We start from the raw sequence: 18,358 nt of genomic DNA on the forward strand, positions 1-18,358 counted from the left end.
GGAAAACACACAAAAATCCCTTTTCATATGTGCCTCCCTAATATTGAAACAAAACATATGCCCTTAAAAGTATCACAAATTTACAGACAGATAGCAAAAACTACAGTATAATGGGATAATATCATACTAATTAACGATACAGTAAACTAATGAAGAGTCAGCAGTTCCCAGAGGAAACAAGCAATCATCAAAGCTTCTCAAACCCTGTGAGAGCCCTCTGGGGTCAGCTTACAAAAATTAATATTTAATGAAAACTATAGGCCTACTGACTCCCACATTTATGAGTGATGTAAACATACTATATGATGAAAGCTTTCTTTGAACACTCAGTCATAACATTACTGATGCAGTGGAAATCTGAGTGGAGATTTGATAAGGCAAATACCTGAAAAGCAAAATATATTTTTACCGAATAGTTATTCTAGAATTAGAAAACAAGAAAAAAATGTATGAAGGGGAAGAAGAAATCAGGCTAAAGGAAATTTTATTCTATTCCGGGATGCCACCTTTACCCAGTGGAGGTGCTGGGAGAAAGAAAAATAATGGCGAGACTATTATCCCTAATGGAAAACATGCACGTCATGCAGGACACTGACAGCACAGGGCAGCTCCTTCAGTGACAGGCGGATTCTCCTGTCGTGTGTGAGAGAGAGATACCACAGGTCCTTCCTTCCTGCTGCTGTCAGACTTTACAACCAACACTCCTCCCAGCAGCCCACATATACTAAGACTGACAGTCATCACTCATGTGCGATATCAGTATACACTAATCTGTGCAATATCTATACTTATTATGTGCGATAATGTCAATTTATCCATTCCACCTGTCTATGTATTATATTTTGTTGGTTTAATGTTTTTTTTTTGCTTTGTGTTTTTCTTCTTTTGCACTATTTGCTACTGTAATGACACAAATTTCTTTGCTGTTGGACTAATATCTTAGCTCATCTCTTACAATTACAGAGAAAAAAAAATCTGGTTGCCTAAAAAAAAAAAAAAAAAACTTTCACAACTAAATTATTACAAGTGAATACATCCTACAGCATAGTTGTTCATTTATGTTGTTTTTGCTTGTAAAAAAAACCCAAAACTCTAATATTTAATAATTTAATTTAAGCCTTTTCCCTAAAATGGGTCCAGCTAATGAAAACATGGATTCTGCATCTCACACAAACAGCCAGAAAATAATGTCTGCACTTCCTGCAAACCTCTGATATGTTAAATTTATACGTTTCATACATATCATCAATCTTTGTGTTGGTAATTTAATTAGATCTAACTGTTAACAGCTAATAAATAAAACCTGAAAAATCCTACGTGTTGGTCGGACTGTTAAATGTATCTTACACAAAGGTTAAAACAAAGATTAAAAGGAGATCTGTGTAGACTGTTGGGGTTAAACTGTGGGACAATGCCAACTTACATTTGAAAATGTGCAATAAGTTTTTTGGTATTCAAAAGAATACTTTACAAAGCTATTTTTGAGGGTTGCAAGTGTGGAGATTTTTCTTCTAATCATATTCTTAGCTTAATGTGATAAGAATGTCAGACAGGCAGAAGTTGGACCAAGTCATTTTTTTGCACGTCACAAATAAGTCTCAAGTCTTTTACTTTAATCACAATTAAAAGCCCAATTTAGGTTGGGCAAGTCCCAAGTCATGACCCACTAAACTTTTAATTTTGAGTTCTGAACAAGTCATAATGCACTTTTCACCAAAGAATCATTTTAAATTCACAAAATCACAAATGTTTTTGAAATTTATATTAATTTGTTAAAATAGTGCAACTGAGCTTAATCATGAAAAAGTGGCTTTGATAGCATAAAGGGATTTTAACTAACTGCTTCTCTTCTGCAACTTTGGCTGCTGTCACATTGGTTCAAAGAAAGTTCAAGTATGGAATTTAGTGTTGATTTGCAGGGAATGAATAATAATTAGTGTTAACATTAGTAAATTCACTTCTTAAATAACATAGAAGATGAAGGTTTCAAGCTGAAGTCCAAAATCAAGCACCAAGACATTTTTAATACTGTCAAGTCGAGTTTAAAGTCAACACATTTGAAATTTGAGTCTGACTCAAGTCCAAGTCATGTGACTCATGTCCACACCTCTTATATATTTATATAATTTTTATATTGTTTTTAGATAAACTATGTATGGATGTCTCCTGTTTGTGAATGTAGCTGCCCTATGAAGCAATTTACTGAAACTACAGTATATATATTATATCTAAACATCTATAATCTCTATATGTGAAACATCAGTTTCTACAGCTTGTTTGTAACAGGCTGAAGTTGTACTATGTTAATTTGCAATGTCCCTAACAGATGAACATAATCAAAACTCTGAGCCAAATTAGCATATAAGGTTCAGCACAACACCTTAGCTCATCCACAAAAGGTCAGATCTCACCTGAAAGAGTTAACTCGTGCATCAGGACTAAATCATTTTCTCAGGAAAAGTCAATGCCCCCAAAATGAAAATTCCTCTGACACTGTGAAAACAGTGCTAGTCAAAATGTTAAGATATTTTGTCAGTGGACCCTGGAAATATCCCTGACATCCACATGTCACTCTTTTTGACCCATTTCTTCATTGGCACTGAATGGTTACTGCACTAAAATGTAACTGAATACCAAAAGATTTCAACATCACATCACACATGCACACACACTGCCATGGAAACTGTTACTGTAATCTCATTTATGTAAAGTAACTGCTGTACATCACAATAAACAGAAAACATTCAGGGCACAATATACTGTGAAATACAAGAAGACATCAATACAAAAACAAGGAAAAGAGTACATAACCTGCAAGGTAAAGATACCTGGCCAGGTTCCTCCATGCTCAGATGTGACAGATTCTGCTGTGGTCAAGCTCTATACTTACATGTTTGCCAGCACCTGTCAGCTAACTTGACATAATGTGTGATTGGTGATCTGAGATGTAGGAAAATCCCCCTGCATCTGTCAAGTTCAAGTTTCACCCGTCAGACTAGTTACCAATTTGGCAGATGCTCCAGGATGTTAATCATGGTATACCTGAAAGATTTTGACAATTGCCTGAACGAGGGAACAACTATTTAACTGAGAAGCAACATAATCAGTTTTGATCAGTGAGATATAGTTAATTGGTAATTGTGCAAACTGTTGACAATTGTTCTTATTCATTTGCAAAGATGTGCAAAGGCATTTTCCAATTAGTTGGGAAGAATGAGAAATTCAAATGTGTTGTGAACAAGTGCCGAGTGGTTTAGGGGGGTTGCACATGTTGTTTTGAGAATGTTTATTCCTTCTGGAGAAATTATTACAAAAAAACTGTAAAATGAACTAAACAAATACAGCTGCCTTGCCTAATACATAGACTGCAGCAAGGTATGTGCATGTAACAGCCTATGGGACAACCTGAACAACCTGACATGATTTATATACTTCATTTCTCCTGCACGTCTCACTTTTTGTTTAAATTTTTTTTTTAATTATTGTTACGTCTATATACAGTAGATATCCCACACACACACACACACACACACACACGGAAACGCAAAAAAAAAAAGTTCTTGCACTTTTTATTTATTCATCTGTTTTTGCTGTTGATTTAAATATCATCATCTGATTTTTTCCTTGTATTTATTTATATAATCATTTAATTGTATCTGAGGCTTTGGCAACCAATAAAGCAAATTGAATCGACTGCTGATTTCGTTCAAACTGTTTGCATTATGCATTATGTGTGATAGTGAATAAAGACACTGCTGTCTCCCAGTCTACAGCCCATGTGTCCTCCTCGCCCTGCGTGTCGTCCAGGTGGTGGTCACAAGGTAAGGTGTGGGAATCCCTGCAGTTCCGCCGGCGGCCTGCTGGGGGCGCTGTTGACTGTGAAGTACAAACACAGACGCCATCTTGAGGAGACCCCGAACGCAGCGCTGGTTGGTAACTGACAACAATCTCTGGCGCATCATGAGGGGATCACTCACCGACGAGTAAAACAGCAACACACCGGCTCTGCGTTACAGACGTGCCCGGGAGAGCAGAGGAGCTGCCCGGCGTGTGTTCACCTCTCCCGGTTGTTTTTTCTTTGAAGAGAGAGGCTGCGCTGCTGCCTGATGGCCGGCTAGCTGCTCTCTGGACTCCGCCGCGGCCTGCTCGGGAGGAGGAAGGGTGGTGACGGCGCAAAATGCTCTACCGCTGACTCCCAACGAGACACTTACCTTACCCAGAGACTCCCCTGCGAGTTGGGCGACGACCACGATGCACTTATAGATCTTTTTAAACGCTCTTAACTTTACGATTTTGTTGTTGTTGTTGTGTGTGGGGGCTGTGAACGAGTGGCGTCTTGCGTACCCTGAATCCCCAGCCTGAGACATGTCATCCAACTGCACCAGCGCAGCGCCTGTCAGCGCTAGCAAAACCAAGACGAAAAAGAAGCATTTTATAGGACAGAAAGTGAAATTATTCCGTGCAAGTGAGCCCATTCTCAGCGTTTTAATGTGGGGTGTCAACCATACGGTGAGTACACGTTCAGCGCCTGTGAGCGGTTTGTTTATGCTGCTGTTTTGATGTAGCTCTCGTGCTAACATGTTAGCCAGCTGCACTCATCTGTCAAGACAGCTTTGGTGCTTTAAGTCGGTCATGTAATTGGTCTGTTTCATAGCTTATCGCCAAGTATTTAGTTTTGACGTTAACGTGTTGGCTGACTCTGTAGTGAGCTGGTCACTCAGTTTGAAGCTAACCGATGGTAGCTAGCCGCGGTTTGCTGCGCCTGAAACGTGCGTTTTGCAGAGATTTCAAGTGTCTGTTAAACTCGCTGCAGCCGAGAGTGATGATCGTTTGTTGTGCATTTCCTCTCAAACCACAGCGTTACCAGTCTGGCATCATAAATCATAGAGTGTTTTGGAGCCAAGTCGTGAGCTGCGGCTGCTGTAGTGCTGTAGGAGTGGGAGGGGTGTGACAGGCAGCCGGAGCAGCAGGTTACACAGATTTTCTGCCACACAGCTGCAGACAGCAGCCTGCCTATTGTTTAAATAAACCTGCTCCGAGCTTGCATATGCAGCCCCAGTGCCCGGTGCATGCACCCAAGTGCTGCAGCTTATTCCATCACATCATTTCACTATTAATAGAGCAGAAAATATATCACATTCACTTTTGGCCGAGGCTGCCCATGGCTATGAAAAGCACAGTGAGGGGCAGATTCGGCACCAGTGATGGATGAATGGATGGAGTGGGTCTGCACCAGTAGTTTGCTCTCGTTGCCAAATTTGCAATACACCCAATACCTGTTCGGTCACACTCCCTTTCTGTCACAGTTTAAATTATTGCTTGAAAAGCAGCTTCTCACGGTGTAGGAAAAAGTCACAGGACTGAAACTTTGTGAGTGAAAAGTGACCTTGTATGTGCAGTGTGAGTTCATGGCCACAGTCAGGTGTAATTTTGTTTTCACATCTTTTATTTTTGGTGCTCTCATGACATGTTAAAGTACATTACTGTCTGGCTGTTGGGGTCAAATGAAAGTAAAGAGTGTCTGCAGTCAAGTCTTTTTAAAAGTCTTTTTATAAATATGAGAACTTAAAAGTTATTAGTCTTATATTTGAATGTTGTAGGTCTTAATGGTCACAAACACATAATTTTATTTAAGAGGATTTTGTGGTATCGAGCAGTGAGGATTGCTGATTGCAACCAGCTGGAACTGTATTACTTTGGCGTTCATTGTTCAGGAGGTTTTCACCAGGAGCCGAATTATCAGCAGAGGTCTCTGTCTATTAAAAATAAATGCATTCAGGCGATTTAAACCAATCTAAATCCAGAGTAAAGCAGTTTCAGAGTTTCTTCGACACTGTTCGGTATGTCATAGATGCTCTGCTAGCCCAGCACCTCCTAATCTGTGCTCACTTTTTTCTTTGATAACTTGAGATCCAGACATTTAGGAGGTTTTTACCGTGAGCCGAATTATCCGCAAAGGTCTCTTCCTCTCCAAAACAAACCAGGTGAAAACTGGTTAAAACAATGAATTAAGTAGTCTCAAGTAAAAGTTACCTTTTTTCTGGTTTATTTTTCCTGTGCTGTCATTGCAGAGGAGCTGTTAACTACGGTGGCCACTATGAAAATGTGACTGGCCCGTAGAGCCAGTGTTTGATCTGTCCTTTCTGGGCTACTGTAGAAATACGGCGGTGCAACATGGCGCTCTCCGTAGATGAGGACCCGTTTCCTATGTAGATATAAACATTTCTTTTTGAGTTAACTAAGACATGATTCTTATTTTCAGGTGATTATATGCCAAAGAAAACATACTTATTAAATTATATTCAATTTCTGCCAAAATATCCCTTTAAATTCTGCACACTGAACCTTTAAGCTCTTCTGCATTTAAGTCCACATTTGTGATGTTACAAACCTTTAACTGAAACTAATACTGTCAAAATATACTGAAAATACATGCCAAAATGTAGATTATCCTAACTCACACTAATAAAATCAACCTCTGCATGGGACCACTGTAACCCGTAGTCTTACCTGAAATGCTTGAATAAAAAAGTGTTATATGTCAAATTTGGTTAAAAATATCTTGGAAAAGGTCTTAAAAGCATTAAATTGAAGTGTCTGATGTCTGTAGACACCCTGCAGTACTGGGTGCAAAACTGCCTTTTCTTCTCAACAGAAATGCTGTCATTAGTAGTAGCTAAAAGGGGGTTAACTGCCAAAAGAGCAGATAGTGATAACAGCATTTGTGTGTCTGTATCAAACTACCATAATATCTACAAGACTTAACATAAAACAACCAACTGCTATAGTCTGTTTAATTAAATGATAATATAATGCATGCATCCTCAGAATTAAGAAAGCGTCTAATGATATGGTTATCACTGCAGCATCTCCAGTATTCAGTGGGTGAACTTTGTCAGTGGGCGTGTGGGCGCAGCACACAAGCCTGGATTTGAGCTGTGGGTGGGAAGCCGATTCAAGACATCAAACAGACTTCTCATCAAAGTCCTCCTCTTCCAGTCAGGAGTTGTATGCATTTTTAATAGTGCCCTACCTGTGATGCTGGACGACTTCACTTCCACACAGTGTCAGTTGGTGTTTAGATGATGTACTACACCACCTGTTTGATGCTGTTAATCCTTCAAATGCTTTGTAACGTCAAGTCAGCAAATAATTGCCCACGGAGGTTTATCAGAGCCTCAAGTTAAAGAAGTGTTTGTATTTTACGGCACTACTTTGTCAGTGAGCCCATTCAGCATTTTTAAATGACACCTTTACAATAACAGCGCCTAACGTTCATATAGGACACGGGGTGTTCGTCTATAAACTTGCTCTTAAAACTCAGTAGCTGCATGTGCATACTTCTTAAAGTTAGGTCACACGTTTTGATATGCTGAACTCGATTGTACACGTTTGAGTTTATAATCTGGTGAGAAAAAAAAGGTTCTCCTTCTCATAGTGCTTCTGATAGCATTTACAAGAATGTACTGCGTGATGATGAAAACAGACAATCAGCGCAAAGGAGTCTGTAACGCATCTGTCAAAATCATGTCAATCACTGCCCGTGATCTGTGGTTAAACTGTCAAACTAGGCAGCGCTGATCAAATATCAGTCAAGATTCTGTCATCGCACTGCTTATATCTAGCCTCAGATGTTTTCTGTATCATATCTTGGTGTACTGTTTATCTATAAAATGATAAAATTTGCTTTGGATAATGAGCAAGTGCTTTGTTTAGGCTCAACTTTTTTTTATCACAGCAGCCAGGTCAGAAATGTTCTCATCAGCTAAACAGTACACTAAAACATGTTTCTGAAAACATATGAGGCGAGAAATAGGCAACGCAGTAACATCTTTATTCATATTTGCTCAGTGCTTCTTAGTTTGACATTTGACTGCAGTGATTAACATGACTGACAGCTGCGTTAGAGACTCCTCGACTCTGATTGGTTGTTTTCATTCATCCGTGGTGGATTTTAGCAAATGCCATTAGAAGCACTAAGAGGATGGTGTGGAGCATGTTTTTTTTCACTGATCATTTGTCTCGTGTACTACTGTGTGCAGGTAGTGACAGTTTAAGTTAACACGAACAAAAACTGTTTTTATAAAAGTTAATAACTGTAGCATAAACAGGCCACTGCTAGGAAACTACTTGACTTGACTTTTTCAGTTGGCTGTTTGCTAATTTATTTTTTTGTGTGTGTGTGCTTACTGATTATTGTTCTAAGCCACCTTTGCACTGTAATAACAGCAGCATATTTTCATTACATTAACATTTATGCACCATCAGTAGTTTTAGTTGACTTTCAAAATGAAAAGAACGTGCAGTAAATGACCAAACAGCAGTGTCAGGACTGTGTGCTGCCCCTTTGCCCCCCTAATCGAGTAAACACCCATACAAGGGAAATAGGGCAGAAAGACTGAAGAGATATAACTACTCCAGGGAGGAAATGGAGTCAAACAGCCTTTAAAAGAACAGTTCACCCCCAAATCAAAAATGCACATATTTCCTATCTGTAGTGCTATTTATTTTCATGTGAGTTGCTGAATATGGGACATACCGTCCATAGAGATGTCTGTCTTCTCTCGAATATAATAGAATTACATGGCAGTCTGCTTGTGGTGCTCAAAGCGCCAAAAAACAACATTTGAAAAACAGCATTGTCTCTTTCAATAGATGTCATGACACAGTTACTGAAGATAATCCACAGATTTTGTTGTGAGCAGTTTCGCATAGGAACTATTTTCTTTCTATCTGTCGAACTACACCCACCAATCCTGTCACTGTACAGTAGGAAGTGTGTCTCTTACTAGCATGGACTCTTGTCAGTAAGTAGATGTATGCTTCCGTCTTTGTGTTTATATTGTGCGGGTGTAGTTTTGTAGACAGAAAATTGTTCCTAAAGTCAAACTGTCTGTGGATTATCTTCAGTAACCGGGTCATGATTTCGTTTTTCTGCAAGCCGAGTGCCATTTACTTCCATTATATTCAAGAGAAGGCAGAAGTCTCTACAGCCGATATTTCCAAAACTCAACAGCTTACACCAAAACATCTAGATTGATAAATAGCACTACAGGTCAAAGGAAAAATATGTATTTTTTATTTTAGGGTGAACTGGCCCTTTAAATGCTGCAGGACTGAACTTTCGCCCTGCGGTAGTTTTATCTTTTCAGTCTTTCCCCCTAATTTCCCTTGTGTGGCTGTTTACTAGAGGATCTGCAAGGAGTTTTCCGAAGTCCGTCAGCGTGAGCTTTTAACCTGGATGTGTGTCAGCAGATAAGATCAGAGCTGGTGGGTTCAGCAGCAGTAGCAAGAAAAACTGTCAGCCTGCTCTTTGGTCCCAGAGTTAATGATTGGTGCTGGTAAACACTCGCAGAGATTTGGCAGAACGCGTTTGGATCGCATGGAAACGACATCTCATATTGTTTTTTAATACTGAGGCATGTTATAGCTCTGTTTTACTGATCAGCGTGCAGTTGAGGGTGTAATAAGAGGCTTATACATGTTTTCTAAATTTTATTTTAACGTAATGTTTAAAGCACATCTTCATTTGTTTGAGTGGAACTGCACAACAGTGAAGTGCTTTGTGGGGGAGTCTGTTTCAAGCATAATTTCAAACTGTGCCCTCATTGAAATTGCATATTGCAGCTTTCTCAAATTCCTAAAATAATTACACAGTCTGTAAGTGTGCATATCAGCTTTTTCCTCACTTCTTCAGGCTCCCGTCTGATCTCCGTTTCTCACTTCTCTCCCTCAGATTAACGAGTTAAGTAATGTGCCTGTACCAGTAATGCTGATGCCAGATGACTTTAAAGCCTACAGTAAGATCAAAGTGGACAACCACCTATTTAACAAGTAGGTACATCACAGATTATGCGCCGTCAGCGCAGTCTGTTGAAGGCCCAATCTGTAATCCACGTGTAAACAAAAAAGGTCAACCCGCCACAGGAGCTCAAAACACCTGCTGTCACTTCAAAATGACAGATATTATAGTAAAGTGACGACTTTCTATCATTTTTCATTTATCAGATATTTTCACAGTCACATACAATTGATGTGGTCAAAAATGTCAGATTGTGCCTTCAACAATGTTTCGTACTTATCAGATCGAGGGATGCATGGCTGGATTCTTTTCAGCCGATAACGATAACTGATGATAACCTGCTTCTCAATGCTGATAAGATAATTGACAATGTCACATTTTTTATTTTGAAAAGAAGTTTCTAACCTGAAGTTTATGCACCCCTGAGGGTTAAAAAGGGCTTAAATATAGTGAGAAATATGTATGATGTAATATTCCTTAGCCCTGACCTAACCAATATTTATATTACAACAAATAACAACAGTTCTTACTAGGGTTGCAAATCGTAAGTGTTTTCTTTAATCAATTATCTGTAATATTAACAATTGGTGATTAGATTAATTATTTGGGAAAAAAAGTGAGAACTAAACTTCTTTCGAACAATACCAAATATTTTTTTACTCAGTCAAAGCTCACAGCAACGTAATGCATATACTTTGACAGAAATGCATAGTCTGTCGATTAGTTGATTAAATTTCACCTGTTTGATTAAATTCTTAACAACCGATTAATCAGTCGTCAATTAATGGTTATCATCCCTAGTTCTGACTCTTTAATTGTTCATTTATTTTACTAGTAAATGCATTTATTTATTTAATTATTTTTATTTGTTATTATTTCATTATTTTAAAATGTATTTCACACATGAAAAATATACAGAGCAAGCAGGGAATACATATTCAAAACATAGAGATAAGCAGCTGTGGTGGAAATGAAGCTACAACACAATCAAATACAAAAAGAAAAACAATAGCAGCAGCATTATAATGGAAAATCAAAAGAGAAATGGATTTTTTTTTTAAACAAAAAAAAAGCAGCAAATACAACAAAAAGGAGAAACAATAAGGTAATGAAATAAGGAGCACAAAAGAATAATGTAGGCCACATCAGTAGAGCAAAGACTTAGATATAGATGTACAAGGTTTTTTGGCTTTACTTTTTAATTTTTCCATACGTTTTAGTAACTTGAAGTAACTGGTAAAGTTATTTTTGAACACACTTACGCATATGAATGTGATATAATAATCACAAGATTAACAGCATCAGAAATGTTTGCCTCCAGGTTGTCCATAAAATAAACGATATCCGAGTAACTAAATGACGTTATATTATACATTTTTAATGAAATCCAGTTGCATATTGAGATTAAATGCTTCATTAATGCAAATCCATTATCAGTCTTCCTCTAGTTCACAGCAGAACAAATGCATATAGAAAAAAAGCAAAAAGCTGTAAATGTCAACTCTGAATGAATTGTATGATTGTCTGTCTGAGAATAGCAGAAATAAATCTAACAATCAGCAGCATCAGTCAGTCTTCTCCCCCACGTTCAGTGATGAGCGCCTGAGCTCCTGCTTGCTGCACTGACTCTGTGACTCTGCATCTCTTCTCCGTCAGAGAAAACCTGCCTAGTCGCTTTAAGTTCAAAGAGTACTGTCCCATGGTGTTCAGAAACCTGCGGGAGAGGTTCTGCATCGATGACCAGGACTATCAGGTGAGTCACCTCTGGTTAGACGATACAAACAAACTCTGATGAATAAAATGAAAATTATTTTAAGGCAACAGAAGTCTTGGGAGGTTTAAATTCTCTACTTTGAAGTAGGAATGTAATTGGATGTCTTTTTTTTTTGTTGCAGAACTCTCTGACGAGGAGCGCCCCACTCAACAGCGACTCCCAGGGTCGCTTCGGCAACCGCTTCCTGTCCAGCTACGACCACCGTTTTGTAATTAAAACAGTGTCCAGTGAGGACATCGCTGAGATGCACAACATCCTAAAGAAATATCACCAGGTAGAAGCTCCGCGCACCACCACACGGGACATACAGAGACAGACGGCTGTTTTTCACTCAGTACCTCTGTATCTAATCTGTATGTGCTTAAATGTTTGGCACGAGTATTAGTGCTTTCATATAGTATTTAATATAAATCTTCACTGTTAATGTGGATGGAGTATAGGAATATAGGAGCATCAGTCTGTTAATATAATTTCAGATCTGCTTCCTTCACTCATGCGTGGAGACGATGCAGAGCTGTTGATGCGAGATGACTGTAGAGTCGTGCTGTGTCCAGTTTTAATCAGTTTTCATACTGTATATTTGATTCCTCACTCCCACACTTTCCGTTACACTCTCTGCTCTCCTCCTCTGATTGTCTCCAGTTTATAGTGGAGTGTCATGGCAACACGCTGCTCCCTCAGTTCCTGGGCATGTACAGGCTAACGGTGGACGGGGTGGAGACGTACATGGTGGTGACCCGGAATGTATTCAGCCATCGCCTCACTGTACACCGCAAATACGACCTGAAGGTAAAACATGCGCCACGCCAACATGTATCGACCGCACACAAACACTTCTCAGGATAAAACACGCACACACACAAATGAATGATATAAGTACCAGAGGTGGAAGGAGTACTAGAATATTGCGCTTGAGTTAAAGTGTCGATACTTGAAAGATGTTACAGTCAGGTAGAAGTATTTGTGTAAAAAATTACAAGTAAAAGTAAGTCAAATAAGATGAACTAGGAACTTTTAGAGAGGGGGTGGGTTGGCATTTTTAGGCTACAAAATATATCGCATTAAATGTCAGTGTACTCAATAGTGGAACAACATGAGCAGCATGACTCCTTTTGTCCAAATCAACAGTGAATTCCATCTTTATAGACGTCATTTTGCAGCCTGCACATGACACTGATGATCAGTCATTTTAGCCTCACTAGAATTAACCAGAAGAGAGACAAAACAGACAAAAATGCCGATTAATAAAAAGCCGATGGACACCGCCGGGGGAGATGCTCATTGTCTCCCGTTATAATTTGCCGGAGATTAGAAATCCAGCTCACTCAATCAATCAAGAATTCAGTGTTTGTGCTGAATATTTCGGAGCATTTTCCCCACCGACGGTTGTGAACACAGTGTGCCAGCTGCTTCTTTACTGTCTCTTTTAAAAAGAAAAAAAAACCTTCGTAGCGTAAGCTTCTACTCCTGCCAAGTATTCTCTGGAGAAAACAAACCTTGCTTCGTCAATATTGACAGTTTCAGAAGAAGCTGTCTGAGTTAAAGCGAGTAATATGCTAACAATGCCTCTGATGTGTCTCGAGCTGCTTTCAATTAATTCTATTTTTAATTCTTATTTTTTCCTCATTTTTAGGGGTCTACGGTCTCAAGGGAAGCCAGCGACAAGGAGAAGGTACGTTTTATTTCTGTGCAGTGATGACTGCCGACGTGATGGGACTAAAATAAACGCCCTCAGCTCACCTCAGAGGCAAACTTGTCAAATGACAGCTAAATTAAGTAGGTTTTAAATAAGACGATGTATTCTAGAAAGCAGGCAGATGTATTCTAGCAGAACTTTTGCATTGGACTCGTGTTCAGTGTGTAAAAGTCTGTTTCACTTATTTGTTTGTTAGTACTCGTTGTAAACAGTCATTCCCTCTGGTGTTGGAACGGGACTTCCTGTGTCCCGTGAGACCAAAAATCATTGCAGGACCTTATCTCTATTTATGTATCATAATCTGACATTTATGAATGTGTAAATGTCTCATCATCCTGCTTCTTTACAATCTGAGATTTTCAATTTAGGAAAACTTCTATATGAAAGTGAACGCAGAAAACCAACATTCCTGCGACTTATTGATACCAGAAAAATGTTCCCTCTCTCCAGGCTAAAGAGCTCCCCACTTTTAAAGACAACGACTTCCTGAATGAAGGCCAGAAGCTGCAGATAGGAGATGACAACAAGAAGTACTTTTTGGAGAAGCTAAAACGGGACGTAGAGGTGAGAGATGCAGAGTAACTGCAGGGGGTCCACCATGTCTGAAAATACACATTAATATGAATCCAATATATTTTGCCTAAATTCACCTAATTAAGAAACAAACACAGGTCAAGACCACAGTCTGAGGCTGACATTCACCCAGACTAATACAATATGCAACTCAACTTTAGCTTTAACTGTAATGATACAGTTTATTACCAAGTTCAAAGTGCAGATATGACAACAGAGGCGTTTCTCAGTCATACCGTTTTTTTTTTTTTTTTTAATTTTTGAAATGCTAAACAATATGGCGAATGTATTCACAGTAACACTGTGTGTATTTTGTATGTGTGCGTCAGTTCCTGGCCACCCTAAAGATCATGGACTACAGTCTCCTGGTGGGAATCCATGACGTGGACCGTGCAGAGCAGGAGGAGATGGACGTGGAGGGTGTGGGAGAGGAGGAAGAGTACGAGAACGACGGGATGGGAGGAGGCGTGCTCACCGGCTCCTTCGGGACGCCTCCCGACAGCCCTGGAAACCCTCTCAACTGTGGAGGATTCTTCGGCCCCGGGGAGTTCGACCCCTCTGTGGACGTTTACGCAATCAAGAGCCACGACAGTGAGAGACGTCTTTGACATCCGTCCGACTTACTGGCTTAGCTGTCGCTATAGCTATTTGATAGCTATTTGTCTACCAAGACCGAGAAATAAGATTTTATGATGTTTTAAAATTGAATCAGCTTTACATGCGCCTTGAATTCCAGACTATCGTCATCCTTTATTTTCAGCTGACATTAAAACCTTGTGATGTGTTGTTCTTGCGCTAGGTGCTGTGAAGAAGGAAGTTTACTTCATGGCTATCATCGACATCCTCACGCACTATGACGCAAAGAAAAAAGCTGCACATGCTGCCAAAACTGTGAAACACGGGGTGAGTGTCAAGACTATGTCCTGATGGGGGCGCCCCGTAGCTAACCTGGTAGAGCGCGCGCCCCATCTACAAAGGCTATGTCCTTGATGCAGCGGCTGCAGGTTTGAGTCCAACCTTGGCCGTTTGCTGCATGTCTTCTCTTCTGTCCCCCCTTTCACTCTTAAGTCTGTCCTAATCAATAAAGCTGAAAAAGCCAAAAAAAATCTTTAAAAAAATAAAGATGACGTCCTGATCCATCGGTGTATAAGAAACCCCAAATTGTTGTGTAACATTTTAATAAATCAATAAGACATTATGATACATCATGTAAAAGTCCTTAAAAAAAAAGATAATTTCATATTTATTTAATCATTATTAAAACTCAACTCAGTATATAATTCAATGTTTTTTTTCATCATCCTTTTTTTATATTTTAAAATATTAATACATTTTATTCATGGCCGCCTGTCAGGACACTTAAGGTCACCTTACAGAAACAACAATAATAAAACACAATATCATTGGAGTTCATAATTATTTCAAAATAACTCTTTTCATAAGTCTGTTTTTATTTCATCAGGTCACTTTTGATGACAGTGGGTGTTTTCACCAGTGTCCTGTAACCTTTCCAGTCCTTCCAGGCTGGCTTTTTTTTGGATTGTTGCACTGAAACACCTGATATTATGGCAGCTTTTTTTAAAAATTGCATTGCATGTTGCAGTGAAATTTCAGCGGCAGGTGAAATTTGTAAAGAGAGTTTCAGTGCTAGCTCAGACTTTGAACCGGTCTCAGAGCCTTTTATTATGATTATAGTGTTTCCCACAGAGTTAGAATCTGTGAAGCTGATTGTTGGCGACCTGTTTTAAGTTTGTCAAAGTTGTGTTACAGTTGCAACAACTGGACACAATTCCAAGGTTGTGCAGAATTCACTGGGATTGGCTGAATTTGCATTGATTGTTGTGATCACAGCCTCTCAGCCAATCAAATGTGCCCTCAGCCACCCAGCAGGCTGACCAGCCGTCAGCCTGACATATAGGGCCTTAGAAGTGCATTTTAACTCCATGTAATACAAAGAATAATGGAAACCAAAAGTATTAATGTTTTTGAACTGCAATCGTGTTGCTCCATCTATCTAATTTTCTGCCTTTTCGTTTTTTAGGCGGGGGCCGAGATCTCGACGGTGAACCCGGAGCAGTACTCCAAACGATTCTATGAGTTCATGTCCAACATCTTATCATAGACTCATCTCCCATCTCCCAGTTGAGCCAGTCACTTCCTGTCATAGATCTGTCAAATGCCACACACTTATTTCTCTTCTCCTTCACCTCAGTGTAGGTCCATCTCCGCCTGCCTCTCTGCGCCCATCAAAAACATAACAAAAACAACAAAAAACCCCCAACACTCTGAAAGCCAGCACCAGTCTGGTGCAGGAGGGATGCACCGAGCCTGTTACACTGTCCCACACACCACCGCCGCCGCCGCCTCCCCGGCTCCCTCATCCACTGCAAGGAAAAACTTGTGAAACCACTTACTGAATTTGGAACTACATCCCGATAATCTCCCTGTTCTTTTAAAAAAAAAAAAAAAAATTCTGCTTCCCAGTCCTCTTCAGCCACTTTGTTACTCCTCACGCCAGCACGGAAACTGTCTCACTAATGCCTTGAACGAGTGTGTCAGCTTCAGCAGTTAACAGTCCGTTAGTACAGTCTCTTTGGTTTCTGTTCACGTCGTTGTTGTTCCTATGATTTCTATTAGACACAAACACACACACGCACACAGACACAGACACACAGACACAGATGTAAACAACTTGCACAGATGCTGAATGGTCCGATTGCATGACAAACTCTTTGACAGTCACCATCAGGCTTCTCTCTCAGTAACAACAAAAGAATTAAACCTTCTGCTGACAAATTCGAACGACGGGATAAACTCATTAATATATAATGGTGTATTAAGTAAACGAATGCAATATCAAAAAATGCATGGCTGATGTGTACATGAGACTCCACCAGTAAGTTGAAACATCAAACCACTGAACTTAGCATCTGAGTGTTATGACTTAAACAACAAAAAAAGGAAAAAAAAATTGGTGTTTGAATGTTACGTTGCCATATTGTTTTTGAATATTTTTGAAATTTTAACCGTGAGCTTGGTGGAGGTTGGTCTAAGAAAAAAAATTCACATAAAAAAGGGGAATTCTGCAGCAAATACTTGTTTTATTACCATAAGGATCATTTTTATATCTTGTTTACATTAATGTAGCAATTTTGTGTTTGTATACAGTATTGTTTTGTTACCAACAGACATTAGAAAAAAAGGTTACTTGAAAATGATTCATTGCATATTAAAGGGAGTTTTATCTTGTTTTTGTTGTTTGGCTATGCTTATTTCTGCAGTGACTTTCCTAAAAACGTTTGTTGAGCAGTTGTTTAACAAAATTGTTTTTATTTAGGTCAGGGTAACAAACAACTGGGCTATCTCCGTGGCAACTGACCAAACTTCATCCATGAAGGAAGACCGTGAGATGTGGTAGAAAACTCCAGATAACTAGTAAGTGGACCCTGAGTTATACTTTATGTCAAAACATCTGATTATGCAGTATTTTTTTTCTCTAAACAGGTAAATGCCATATTTTTAAGAAATTTTCAATCCCCTTTTCCACCAAATTTATGACATTTTTTTAATTAATGAGCTTTTTTGTGTTCAAGCATTGAAGGTTAGTCTAAAGGTCAGTAGTATGTATGTAGTCACGTGCAGGGGTAGGTTTTATATGGGAATAGGGTTCCTAGTGTGAGTTAGTTTGATTTACATTTTTCCGGACTAAAAGGTAAATATGAAGGAAAAACACAGTATTCGGTTCAGTGTAAGGTTTAAAGATTTGTACCAGCAGAAATGTGGACTTGAACTCAAAGAAACTTGTTTCATATTGATATTAAATTACTTAAAATATAACATTCATGGCCTCAAGCATTGAAATTTAAGATTACATTATGGCTTTAAAAGCCTGAAGTTTTTACAGTTTATTTCTTATACTTTTTAGGGGCTGCAGTCACCCTTTTTGAGGTTATTGTGGCAGGTTACAATAAAGGGTAGCTAAATTAAGAGATTTTTTATTGCACCTCCAAAGATTCTGGAGACTCACAAGAGACTTTGCGAGATTTTGCAAAGATAGATAAAAATTGAAACAGCAGAGGCCAAAATATCCTGACTTTTGGTCCCTATGGCAGTATCCAAAAATGCTCTATCCTACATTTCCTGTTAATGGAGCTTGGTAGACTATTTTTGTTGGACCAATGGATTTTCATCACCTGCATGGTCTATTAGGGTTCAGAATTGATATTATGGCTGAATCCGAATGTCCACAGGGGCCCAAAGTCGAGTTTCTGCAGACTTTTAGAGAGTCTGCTTTGTTGTTGTTTAATTACCCGGATATGTGAGAGTTTTTCCAATTGCTTACTAAAAAAACAAAAATGTTTTATGAAAGTGTTAAACAGTTACTATAGTTGAAAGCTACTTGAATTGTAAAGTCTGGATATAATATTCAACCACATCATGAATCAGAAATATAAGTAGGAAGTAGCCAAATCAAAAAGTATTTTAATGTAACAGCCAAACCTAACAGGCCAAA

General features: G+C 39.0%; 1 protein-coding gene and 1 long non-coding RNA gene across 2 annotated transcripts; one reads left to right on the forward strand and one right to left on the reverse strand.

Annotated features, from left to right (window-relative positions):
* Nucleotides 1-3,552: 3,552 nt before the first annotated feature.
* LOC148190022 (uncharacterized) lies at nucleotides 3,553-4,113 on the reverse strand. Its single transcript, XR_015775554.1, has 2 exons — nucleotides 3,978-4,113; nucleotides 3,553-3,876 (listed from the first exon to the last, which is right to left on the reverse strand). It is a non-coding gene; the product is annotated as an uncharacterized LOC148190022 (long non-coding RNA).
* LOC121942184 (phosphatidylinositol 5-phosphate 4-kinase type-2 beta) lies at nucleotides 3,886-17,094 on the forward strand. The gene is made up of 10 exons (XM_042485321.2): nucleotides 3,886-4,509; nucleotides 9,737-9,834; nucleotides 11,459-11,555; nucleotides 11,698-11,850; nucleotides 12,219-12,365; nucleotides 13,210-13,248; nucleotides 13,723-13,836; nucleotides 14,175-14,436; nucleotides 14,645-14,748; nucleotides 15,887-17,094. The coding sequence occupies exons 1-10, from the start codon at nucleotides 4,366-4,368 to the stop codon at nucleotides 15,965-15,967; spliced, it is 1,239 nt and encodes a 412-aa protein (XP_042341255.1). The 5' UTR covers nucleotides 3,886-4,365; the 3' UTR covers nucleotides 15,968-17,094.
* The last annotated feature ends 1,264 nt before the right edge of the window (nucleotides 17,095-18,358 follow it).

The sequence above is a fragment of the Plectropomus leopardus genome, chromosome 3, assembly GCF_026936395.1.
Source record: "Plectropomus leopardus strain MGB_pleo_1.0 chromosome 3, ASM2693639v1, whole genome shotgun sequence".
In the NCBI taxonomy this organism is placed as follows: Eukaryota; Metazoa; Chordata; class Actinopteri; order Perciformes; family Serranidae; genus Plectropomus; species Plectropomus leopardus.